Below are 13,037 nucleotides of genomic sequence, written 5' to 3' on the forward strand. Positions count from 1 at the left end.
TTGTTTTTGAAAACTTATTTTAAGAAAATAGCCAATCTAGTTTGGTTGGTCCATGATATGGGTCCAATAATAGTGTAGTTGGATGGGGCTTGAGAAGACCTTTTCAACGATATATTATAAGCCCAATTCCGATGAATATTGAGGAAATTATGGCCAATTTACTAAACTGGGCCCGATTTGAGCCTTATATGCGGCCCAATGATCTTGGGGAGGGACTAATATGATTTATCATTCCTAATGCAATTAGGAATGATTTTAGACTTCTAGAATCTTCTAGAAGGTTCTTTTCATTCCTAATTCAATTAGCATTCATGAATTGACTTTTTCACTTTTCAGAGTTTTAATTAAAATCAAATAGCATTTTTGAGGAAATTATATGATTTTATCCTCCAGTACGGCAAACTTATCTGATTTTTGAAAACGCGTTAAAATTAGGCTTGGCCCCTAACCCTAGACCTTGGCGCCTGACGCTAGCCACTGGCGCCTGGCGCTAGTGTTGGTGCCTGGCGCCAGTTAGCCAGGGTTGGCGCCAACTCTGTTTTTTGTGCTTCAGACTTTGTTTTGTTTATTTTATCCTTTTGGCTAATTTTCTCTATAAATATCGTATTGAAAACTCCGTTTTCATTCATCAATTATCACCAATATTCATCAATCTTCACCAATTTTCACCAATTCTCACGATCATTGATCTACAATTAGTTTTAGTTAGCATTCTTTAATCTTTCATCTCTTCCTTTATTTTATTCTAAACTTTGTTTTGAATACAAAATTCCGCATTCACAAGATCTAGAAACACCCAGCCTTATTCGAAGTTGCCTTCGCCCTAGACGTGAAAGGTTTTAATTTACGGATATTTCATCAAATGCCACTGACAAATTTAAAAATTCATCAAATGCCATTGCACTTTTCAGAATTCACCAAATGCCACTCACAAATAGTAAAATGTCACATCGTGCCATTAATGAGGCCTGGACGTTAACAGTCCGTTATCACGAAATGACCTCTATGCCCTTATTGTCTTTTATGGCGCCCTAAAGTGCATTGACTCTCTGACTTCTAAAATTTAGATAAAAAAAAATAAAAAAAATTCCCTCGTTGTTCTTCTTAAACCTTCCCCTGTTCGTCGAGCTTTCAGCAACACTCAGACCTTCAAACCATAATCAAGGAAGAAGCTTTCTTCGAACACCTGAACGACAGACGCAACTACATTGACGCTTTATCGTTTGTTGAACTTGGGCGAACTTGAAAATCGGTGAATTATACTCGAGGTACTACAAGGAAAATAGTTGAGTTCAAATTTTTTTTGGGGTGCTGGAAATAGCAATCAATGTATTATTTTCCCTTTCGATCTTCATTTCGCGCTTTGATTCTGAATTTTTTATCGAAAATTGAGTTAGGGTTAGGGTTTTATGAAATGATCAGTTTTATGCGCTTATTTGACTTGACCTGTGTGATTTATTGTTAAAATTCATGTTAAAGATGGTTATTTGTGGGTATTGATTTTGCATTGATATGAATTTTGGGTTTGTGAAGTGCTTGAAATTCAATTTGGTCAATGTTGTGTTGGTATGTTGTTTTGTGATACGACTGATGTGTTGGTATATGGTTGTGAATTTGAATGATGTGTGTTGATGTTATGTGTAATTTGTTGATGATAGGATGAGTAGAGTGTGGCTTGATGTCCATTACAGAGATCAAGGCTTTGATGTGTTGGTTGATGATACTGACAGAACAAGTCTAATGGACTTGTATGCGTTTATGTTTGAGGATTCTGTGAAACAAAATGTGATTCTTCCCAAATGCTTCACTTTGTTTGTATTGCCACCTAGAACTAATAGGAATTTGGAGTTAGCTGGGGATAGGGACATGCTTAAAATGTTGGAGTGGTTTCAAGGGAAGGAGACAGTAGAAATATTCTTAGAGGAATAGCAAAGTCCTAGGCAGGTGTTTAAGGATGCTGAGGCTAATTGGCAAAGAAGGGTTAAGGCCATGGCTGATAAAGCTAGATTGGAGGAGGAAAAGGCCAAGGCTGAGAGAGAGTTAGAGGAACAACAACCTTTTAAAGTTGTAGTTGAGGTGCCTGTTGCTAATGTTGATGGTGGTGATATGGAGTATGTTAGAGAGTTTGACACTCCAGAAGCTGATGAGGTATTCCCAGGGGCATCTCAGCCTGAGCCTGAACAGAGTACTCAGCCTTCCACTCCACCTAAACACCCTCAACAAACTTCTCCTATGAACCAGCCCAAATCTTCAAGTGCAAGAAAAAAAACGACTCCTCAAAAAAGGAAAAAACAACACCCAAAAAAAGGTCAACTGGAAGAACCCAACTCTCCCCTCAACCACAAATAACCCCAACACCTGAACCACCACTTTCTCCTGAACCAAGAACAACTCCACCACCTCAATCACCTGAAGCTGCAGTTGAACTTGAAGCAGGAACATCTGAACCTCCACCACCTCCACCACCTAAGAAATCCAAAAAGGTGGGAAGGTCAAGACCACTAGGGTTCAGAACAAAAAAGAAGAGTGGGAAAGGGGTTGATGGGGGAAGCTATGAGAGGGTCAGTTTAAGGAGATCTAAAAGAATTAGGAGGGATCCAACTAGGGTTGACAGTAGTGAGGATGATAGATCTGATGATGATGACAGTGAGGACTCAGATTACATAGAATCTGGTAGTGAAGACTTTGATGATGCTGATGATCTTGGGGACTTCATAGAAGAAGAGGAACAATATGAATTCTTGTATGATGACATCCTAGACAAATAATTTGAAGATTATCTTGATGGGAGCCAAGCAATGGATAAAACATACAAGAATGGCAAGGTTTGGAGACACTGTGAATTTGGTAGCATTACACTAGAGCCATGGCTGGTTTTTCTAGACAAACAGTCATTCACTGAAGTTATTAAGAATTTTTGTGTACAAGAAGGGTTTGGAGTCTTTCTTGAAAAGAGTGACCCTCAAAGGTTTATAGCAAGATGTGCTATTGATGGCTGCAACTGGAGAATTCATGCTTCAACAATGCCTGACAAAGTCAGTTGGGCAATCAAGACATTGACAGGGGAGCATGCAACCTGTGGCAGGCTTGAGGTAAACCCTGTTGTTAGCTGTGATTGGCTTTGCAGACATCTGCAGTCACATATTCAAGCCAATCCAGACATTCCAGTAGAGTCTTTGCAAAGAATATGTATGGAAAGGTACAGAATTCATGTGAAAAAAGGTTGTTTTACAAGGTGAAAGCAGTTTCCAAGGAGATGATTCATGGTGGCTTTGGAGAGGCATACAGTCTCCTTCCAAGATATGCTGAGATGGTGAAAGAGACCAATCCAGGAAGTTATGCACTAGTGACATGGACACAGTTATCTGCAAATGTCCAACCTAGGTTCAAGGCATGCTTCTTCTCCTTTGCTGCCCAAGTTAGAGGCTTTTTGAGAGGGTGTAGGCCTATCATTGGCATTGATGGGGCCCATCTAAGTGGTTATTATAAGGGGATTCTGCTAACAGCAGTTGGAATTGATGGGAACAATGAGATCTTTGTGTTTGCTTATGGCATTAGTAAGCACAGAGAGTGTTGAGACTTGGGGTTATTTTATGAGGAATTTGAAGTGCCTTTTTCAAAAAGAGGGATGCAACAGAGATGATTGGACTTTTATCTCTGACAGGATGAAGGTAACTCTCAATTTGCTGTGATTTTTTATTTCCAAAGGGCAAAGTTCGTCCTTCTGACTAGTTACATTCCTATGCAGGGAGTTGACGCAACAATTATGGAGACTTTCCCTAAAGCTAGTAGAAGAATATGTTGTCAACACTTGTACAACAACTGCAAAACAAATGGTTTTAGTGGAACAGCTTTTCACAAGCTCTTTTGGGTTGCTGCTGATGATTACAATCCATATGTCTTCAACAAAGAAGTGGAGAACATTCATGCCTACAATCCAAAGGCTGTTGATTACTTGAACAGCACCACTGAGGTTTGGTCAAGGCATCAGTTTGAGCCAGCAATTTGTTGTGACCATAACACAACAAATTTTGTGGAATCATTCAACTCTTGCACCAATCCATACAGAGATCTACCTGTGTTAAAAGCTACTTGAAGGTTTAAAATTGAATTTGCTCTGTTGTTAAGTCAGTTTCTAAATGCAATTTCTACCTTTCTTTGCTGTAATTTCTATATTGATTTCTATTTTGCAGCTATTAGGCAATGGTGCATGAGTAGGATGGCTCCAAGGTTTGATAAAGCAACATCAATGGGAGATGGGGAGCTAACTGAGTATGCTACTAAGATCTTGCAAACAAGATCAGATGAGTCTGGGTTCTGCTATGCTACACCATGTGGGGGTGATGAGTTTGAGGTGAGGGATCAACATGTGCACTTTCCCATTAAACTTGGGGCTGGAACTTGTGGTTGTGGAAAGTGGCAACTTTCAGGGATCCCCTGTAAGCATGTGCTTAGGGTGATTTACCACCAAAGGCTGCAGGCTGTAGATTTTGTGTCACCTTATTTCAAAGGGAGGGCATACAAAAGCACTTATGCTGAGCATATGCACCCAATGCCTGACCAAACCCAGTGGCCTTCTTTCAACCTGCCTGACATACTACCACCCCCAGTGAAACGATCTGCAGGCAGACCTAAGAAGCAGAGAAGAAGAGGTGCAAGTGAAGCAAGAAAAGGGAGGAGGCATAGCATAGTTAAGTGCAGCCTATGCAAGGAGTTGGGGCACAACATGTTGACATGTGTTGCAAAGAAAAAGATTGCAGCAGCTGAAGCAACAACTGCAGCAACCAACAATAATGCAAAAGCTGAAGCAAGCACTTCAAGGTCCAAGAAGAGAGCAAAGAAAGCTGCTTGAGCTCCAAACCCCTACACTTTTCACTGCACAGCAACCTAAGTTAATGTAGTCTAGTTGTTGAACAATATAATTCCAATGTGTGCTGTGTTTGGATGGTATTTTTTTGGGAAATATTGTGTAAACTTTAGACAAATACATTGGCAACAGTGGCATTAATTTTTTGGATGAACAGTGCCCTTATTTTTTGGATGAACATGATTGAAACAGGAAGAAATATATGGAAGACATGTTCAAGTAAACACTTTATTCAATTTCATCTCAATTACATGTTGTTCACTTCATCAATACACCTAATTTCAAAACAGAATTTAAAAGTTTTTTAAAGGCTTACATTTATACAAGAATGTGTGTGCAACGGCTACTTTGCCCCATCAATAATTCAAAATTGTTAAAAAAAAAATAGTCGTTACTTTAGAGGTATATTGTGTAATAACTTTAATAAGCAATGGTATTTGGTGAAATTAGAAAATATTCAGTGGCATTTGGTGAATTAGGAATCCCATTAACGGACTGTTAACGTCCAGGCCTCATTAATGGCACGATGTGACATTTTACTATTTGTGAGTGGCATTTGGTGAATTCTGAAAAGTGCAATGGCATTTGATGAATTTTTAAATTTGTCATTGGCATTTGATGAAATATCTGTTTAATTTATGAGGATCTGGTCCCAAATCTCTATTTCAATTATCTAATTTGATTGTTTTGATTATTATTTTCCTTGAAGTTACTAACGTGTGTATTTTGTTATTAGAAAGAGATACGACGCATCAAAGTAAGTACTTTAATTGATTTAATTGATGTTATGATGTAGAAATCATGTTTATATTGTTGTTATGATATTCCTAGTATCATGTCTAGGGTATTTTTAATATTAAATATGATTGCTATGATGCCTTTTATTCTCTTCCTAATATTTATGATTGTTAGTATCATGTTAGGGTTAAAGATTTGATTTTTAATGCTTAGTGACATGTTAGGGTTTGTTTTTAATCTTGTTAGTATCATGCCTAGGATCTTGCTATGTCTATTATGCTCTAATATTAACATGAACATGATTATGATTATGATTGTTATAATTTATGATGATTATGAATATAATTAATATTATTTTGATGATGATTATTTTATTTATAACTATTATTCATGATGTTGATTATTTATTATGTTCCTTGATTATATTTATTGTTATTGCTTGATCGCCTTTTATGCATGTTTAAAGGGAATTTGTACTTGTAATCACGCTTAATAAGATATTAATAATCTTGTTAGGGTTAATATGATTATAAATTCAAGTGATCGCCAATAATAGATTTGTTTGTGCATTAAATTCAACCAACATAGATTAAACAGGTTTAGGGTTAATCCTATTGATTGCATGTTAATCAAAAAGCGCACATAAATATGATCAGAATAAAGTAGAGGCCTATTATTAAGGCAGGTTCAATCTCTTTTAGGTTGGATTTGTACCTTCATCCCCGAACCCTTATTTGGTTCAATACCTTATGGAGTTGACGATCTCTTGGATCGTTAAGTGGTGTAACCTTCACCTTGTGAATGGTTTACAAGTTCCTAAAAAACTTGTTGGCGACTCTTTTGCTCTATCTTCTTCCCTTTTGGACGCCACCGTACTTTAGTGTATGATCACAGTGGAGTTCAAGATAGTGGGATTAAAGCTTGAAATTATTCCCTACAAAACCCAAAATAATTCATTTCGTTTCCTTTAAAATAATTCATTTCGAGTCCTTTAAAATCATTCGTTTCGTGTCCTTTTTATAAAACGTTTAATCCATTTTATTTTGGTCCATAATCTGGGTCTAATGATTTAATATTTTGATGGGGCTTTAAAAGAGATTTCCACCGATATATTATAAGCCAAATCCGAGTTATAACGAATAAGTTATTGCCAAAATATTAAACTAAGCCCAAACCGAACCTAAGCCCACCTTACCTACGACCCAATGATCATGTGGAGGGTCAAAATTATTTAATCACATTCCTAAATCAATTAGGATTAATTAGAAACTTCTATAATTTTCTAAAAGATCTTAATTATCCGTTTTGAAAAGATAAGATTAAAGAGTTTGAATAAAACTTTTCTTTTTGAAAATCCTATATATATCCGAATTGAAAGATGTTCAAAGATAGACAGATATTATTTTCTTGCCTCATATTTTTTATCCAAATTTTATATGGTTGGATATCCCTTGAAATTATCTTTCCAATGCTATATTATAATATCAATTCCGAGCTATAACGGAAAAGATATGAATAAAATGTCAAACTCTATCCGAAACTGACACCATCTCACTATTTCGGTCATATCTTTTATTCTATAGAAATTTTAATCTGATTCTAATTGGTTAAGGAAATTAAAATTAAAGATCTTTCCAACGATATCTTATTCATCTTATTCCAATTTCTGGATCTAAAGATACGATAAAAACAAAAAACGCAAAAACTGGTGTTTATCGCAAGAGTTTTATCTGATTCGAATTCTTATCTTATTTTGATTCTTCGAGCATTTGTTGCCTTTGTTGTTGCCTTTGTTGTCCCTTATTTGTGGTTGCCTTTTTTTGATCCGTGAACGGTTTACAAGTTCCTTAGAAACTTGTTGGCGGCTCCCTATTTTATTTGTCCCTAATCGTATTATGTCAATTCCCACTTCCTAAGAGTGCCAAGCATATTCACAACATGCTTTAACATAGGCGCACTTCGATCGACGCCTACACTATTAATATTATGCTTTAACATGATTGAGATTGTTATTATGATTATTTTGATGATTATTATTATGATTATGTTGCTTGATGTTTATTATTGTTATTGCTTGATCACGCCTTTTATGCATGTTTAAAGGGAATTTGTGCGTGACGATATGCTTATATGTGGATTTTTTTATTGACTTTTTTTAATTATTTTTTTCTCTTATCAAACCCTTCTTTTTTATTGATCATGCCTTTTATGCATTTCATTTTTCACGTCTTTCTTTTTCGGGAGAAAGTCGGCACCCTCCACTCGTCTCATGACAAAAATGCAGAAAAATTTTTGATTTTGCATTTTCGGTTGCTTGTGTATTCACACTTACACCATAGATATACACACACAATCACAAGTCATACACATGTCGTATCAAGTCAAAGCTTGGTCAAGTCAGTTGGTCAAGTCAATCATAGTCTATACGAGTCCCTTGGCAAATTTTATTTTGCAGGTCTCAACTACAACCCACGTCCGGGGACAAGCGCACCAACTACAACCCACGTCCGGGGACAAGGGGACCATCTACAGCCCACGTCCGGGGACAAGCGGACCATTTACAGCCCACGTCCGGGGACAAGCAGACCATACAGCCAGCCCACGTCCGGGGATAAGCAGACCATCTACAGCCCACGTCCGGGGACAAGCGGACCATTTACAGCCCACGTCCGGGGACAAGCGGACCATCTACAGCCCACGTTTGGGGACAAGCGAACCATCTACAACCCACGTTCGGGGACAATCGAACCACCATCATTTCATGACGTAAGGTTCTCGATACACAGAGCCTTGCAATCTCATCATCTGTCAACTTTCCTCAAGCACAGAAAGCAATATCGGTGGATTTCTTCAAGCATAGAAAAAGCCAAAATCATATGTCGACTTTCCTCAAGCATGGAAAGTGTCATCCGTTAGGTTTCTTCAGGCTTAGAAAACTACCACACTCATCTGTCGGCTTTCCTCAAGCATTAAAAGCGTTTCAAAAAACGTCATCCGGTGGATTCCTTCAAGCATAGGAAGCTGCCAAATTCATTTGTCACCAATACACTTGTGCCAGATACGTATTCTATCCTTTTACTCTTTTATCTTTGTAATTAACATTTTTCTGCAGGTATAGGCGTATACAGAGTGATTTAGGATCGGAGAACGTCTTAAATCATTCTCCGTCCCTATCGACTACTTTGACTATCATTTTCAAAACTGACGTTTCTACAAACTCATTCAAAGTGGGGGCTTCTGTAGACACCTAAAATGTCTCCCAAAATCCAAATCCGATGATGAACAACCTTTCACCGCCATTATTGGTCGGGTTAAGTATTTAATCTTGAAGTGCTTAAATCTATATTCAATCCCAATACATTTCATAAACCAACCCAACTCATAGCCCATTTCCCAAAACCATAAATTATTTTTCTCTTTTCGTGCCTTTAAACCCAAAATAATTCATTTCGTGTCCTTTAAATCATTCATTTCGTGTCCTTTTTATAAAACATTTAATCCATTTTATTTTGTCCATAATCTGGGTCCAATGATTTAATATTTGGATGGGGCTTTAAAAGAGCTTTCCAACGATATATTATAAGCCAAAATCCGAGTGATAACGAATAAGTTTTGGCAAAAATATTAAACTAAACCCAAACCGAACCTAAGCCCACCTTACCTACAACCCAATGATCATGTGGAGGGTCCAAATTATTTAATCTCATTCCTAAAACAATTATAATTAATTAGAAACTTCTATAATTTTCTAAAAGGTCTTAAATATCCGTTTTGAAAAGATAAGATTAAAGAGTTTGAAATTGAATAAAACTTTTCTTTTCGAAAATCCTATTTCTATCCGAATTGAAAGATGTTCAAATATAGACAGATATTATTTTCTTTCCTCATATTTTTTATCCAAATTTTTTATGGTTGGACAGCCTTGAAATTATCTTTCTAATGATATATTATAATATCAATTCCGAGCTATACCGGAAAAGATATGAATAAAATGTCAAACTCTATCCGAAACTGACACCGTCTCACTATTTCGTCCATATCTTTTAATATATAAAATATATTAATCTGATTTCAATTGGTTTAGAAAGTAGATTTCAAGATCTTTCCAACGATATCTTATTCATCTTATTCCAATTTCTGGATCAAACGATATGATAAAAACAAAAACAGCAAAAACTGGTGTTTATCGCAAGAGTTTTATCCGATTCGAATTCTTATCTTATTTTGATTCTTCGAGCCTTCTTTTTTCTCTATAAATAGAGGTCATATCTCCCTTTTTTTCAATCATCAACAAGCTTGATGATCAAATCCTTCTCTCTTTCTCTCTTTGACACCAAAAATCATTCTTCTTCTCTCTTTCATATTTTAAGCCTTAAACCTATATTCCTAATTACACCATTCTTCCCTTAAGCACTCTAAGGAGTCTATACTAAACCCGAGGTTCCATCCTTAAAGCAAGGCGTGAAAGGTATAAATAACTGAGGGCTTGGATTAAATAAAATCTATATTTATTTAATTTAATTTCCATTTGATTTATATTTTTATTGAAGTTACTAACAATTTATTCATGATGTAGCAATTAAAAGGAACGCGAGGAATGTGAGTAATAATTTCATTTAATTACTTATTATTTTTATATTGCTAGTATCATGATTAGGTTAATTTTACATTCGATTTGACTAATGATATCATTGTTAAATTGCTTCCAATATTAATGTTTATTCTATTATTTTTATGATCACCATATTGCATGTTTAAAGGGAATATGTAATTGAAAATCACGACTAATATGATAATTTGGACAACCGGTTTAGGTTCCTTTTAATCTTATTGTTTAATTCAAGTGATCACGAATATTTTAGAATTATATGTTGCATTAATATTCAACCAATTTAGCCTAATAATAGTTTGGAGCAAATTGAATATTTTGTTTGTATGCCTTTGAGATCGCAGGAATTATTTTTCACTATAAGAATCGAGTAGAGGCCAATACGGGCCAATGTGACTACATGACTCACTTCGTACCATCATCCCCGATCCTCCTTTCGTGGTTCCGAACAATATGGAGTTAGTAATCTCATGGATTCTAAATGGGGTGTAACCTTCACGGGTCAATCGTTGTTGCCTTTGTTGTCCCTTATTTGTAGTTGCCTTTTTATGATCCGTGAACGGTTTACAAGTTCCTTAAAAACTTGTTGGCGACTCCCTACTTTATTTGTCCCCAATCGTATTGTGTCAATTCCCACTTCCTAAGAGTGCAAGCATATTCACAACATGCTTTAACGTAGGCGCACTTCGAACGACGCCTACACTATTAATATTATGCTTTAACATGATTGAGATTGTTATTATGATTATTGTACTGATTATTATTATGATTATGTTGCTTGATGTTTATTATTGTTACTGCTTGATCACGCCTTTTATACATGTTTAAAGGGAATTTGTACTTATAATCACGCTTAATAAGATAATTAATAATCATGTTAAGTTAATATGATTATAATTAAAGTGATCGCTAATAATAGTTTTATTTGTGCATTAATATTCAACTAACATAGATAAACAAGTTTAGGGTTAATCCTAATGATTGTATGTTAGTCCAAAAGCGCACATGAATACGAGAAAAATAAAGTAGAGGCCTATTTTTAGGGCAGGTTCAGTCTCTTTTAAGTTGGATTTGTACCTTCATCCTGAGACTTCCAGTCATGGTTCCAGACCTATTGGAGTTAACGATCTCCTGGGTCGTTATGGGGTGTAACCTTCACCCTACGAATGATTTACAAGTTTCTAAAACTTGTTGGCGACTCTTTTACTCTAGCATCCTTCCCTTTGGACGCATACATACTTAAGTGTATGATAACAGTAGGGGTCAAGTGTGGGATGGCTTGAAATATTTTCTACAGATCCAAAGAGGTATAAAAGGAAAAATAAAAATAAAAATAAACCTATCATTATGTATAATCGTTCTCTTGATTCTTAACATACAACTGGCTGTAGGCACGTACAATTCATATAAGTGCCACATTGGATATTGTACGTGTCAAAAGTCAACTTATTGACTTGGGTTTATTTTACAATTAATAAAATGCAAAGAGATGTGTTCACACTAGCCTTTCCCTAGATGCTTAGTGAAAATAAAAAGAGATCACAACTTTGGACAACAGTTCTACAATAATACTTAATTTTTTTTTTTAATTTTTACATTGTCAAGTGATTATTAATCTATAATATACCCATAAACTAGCAAGTATGATAGTCAAGTGATTAGTAATCTATGACATGACAAATATTTGAGGTGTATTAGGATTTTTTACTTTTCATTTAATTCTTAGTATTATAGGTTGCGTTTGGTAATCAGCTTATTAAGCCAAAAAGAGCTTATTCAACACCAATTAGAGAATTTGACCAAACCAATCAATTAATTGAGGTGTTTGTTAAACAGCGGGTCACATTAACTGATTGGCATGATTTAGATAAATTTGGAAATGCTCCTAACCCCAACGTTTTCAAAATAGCTTATTTAATTCTTTTGCATAATTACACAAATGCCCAAAAATTCACTGCAATAAATCATGGTTCTCCTTAGAAATCAATTAATAAAATTCAATTAATCAATAACCTATTACTAGTAATAACAAAAAATAGAGTGAATATAACAAGAAACCATTATTTACGGTCTGACAAAAATAAATAAATAAATAAATAAAATGTAATCTACATGCAGAAGATTTTTCCATCTTTCACTAAGTTTATTTTAACTTTTAAAATAGGTATGCATGTTTTCATTCTTGCTTTAGAATTCAAAAGTGTTGGGGTCCAATTTAGTCTCAATTGGGCCTGATCCATAAACAATTCAATTACAAGCCCAAGGTCAAAGGTTAAACTCTCCAATCCATGCCAAGTCAGAATCAAGTCAAGGTCCGGTCAACATTTTAAGCCCATTTGGCTTAAGACCAATCCTCCTATTAAGTAAAGGTATAAAAACCATCAAATACACCTTCTTACACTCACTTACATAAGCTTGAAGTAATTAATTCTCTTGCATAGCTTTCTCTCTCTACACATTGTATTGATTTCGGCATCAGAGGGGTCTTCCTCGACACAGCCCCCGAGGCCATTTTACATGTGTTTACTATGCATAAATCCTCAGCCCAACATCATTTGGACCGATCCCAGTCTTCATCCACCTCAGAAGGACCTTGCCTATGGTACCATTGTTTTCACCCGAAACAATTTGGCGTCGTCTGTGGGGACGACTTTCAAAAAATCTTTTAACCAATCTCAATAGTTCTACTCTAATCTTAGTATCAATGGCTAAGAACCGTAAGAACAAGAAATTCGACAAGAGTGGCACCTCTTTGTCAAAGAGGAGCCACGGGTCACTTGAGAAGCCCTCTCCGTCCCACAAGCCTCGCCTAGCAGGCATTCT

At 35.8% G+C, this 13,037-nt stretch overlaps 3 protein-coding genes across 3 annotated transcripts; all 3 read left to right on the forward strand.

The window, feature by feature from the left end:
• Positions 1–1,989: 1,989 nt before the first annotated feature.
• On the forward strand, positions 1,990–2,768 carry LOC110685444 (pollen-specific leucine-rich repeat extensin-like protein 1). The gene is made up of 2 exons (XM_021861970.1): positions 1,990–2,185; positions 2,242–2,768. The coding sequence occupies exons 1-2, from the start codon at positions 1,990–1,992 to the stop codon at positions 2,766–2,768; spliced, it is 723 nt and encodes a 240-aa protein (XP_021717662.1).
• Positions 2,769–2,798: 30 nt separating this feature from the next.
• LOC110685445 lies at positions 2,799–3,577 on the forward strand. Its single transcript, XM_021861971.1, has 2 exons — positions 2,799–3,035; positions 3,128–3,577. Exons 1-2 carry the CDS (start codon positions 2,799–2,801, stop codon positions 3,575–3,577), a joined length of 687 nt encoding a protein of 228 aa, XP_021717663.1.
• A 642-nt stretch (positions 3,578–4,219) lies between these two features.
• On the forward strand, positions 4,220–4,852 carry LOC110685446. The gene has a single exon (XM_021861972.1). It carries the CDS (start codon positions 4,220–4,222, stop codon positions 4,850–4,852), a length of 633 nt encoding a protein of 210 aa, XP_021717664.1.
• Positions 4,853–13,037: the final 8,185 nt, after the last annotated feature.

The sequence above is a fragment of the Chenopodium quinoa genome, unplaced genomic scaffold (genome assembly GCF_001683475.1).
Source record: "Chenopodium quinoa cultivar QQ74 unplaced genomic scaffold, ASM168347v1, whole genome shotgun sequence".
In the NCBI taxonomy this organism is placed as follows: domain Eukaryota; kingdom Viridiplantae; phylum Streptophyta; class Magnoliopsida; order Caryophyllales; family Amaranthaceae; genus Chenopodium; species Chenopodium quinoa.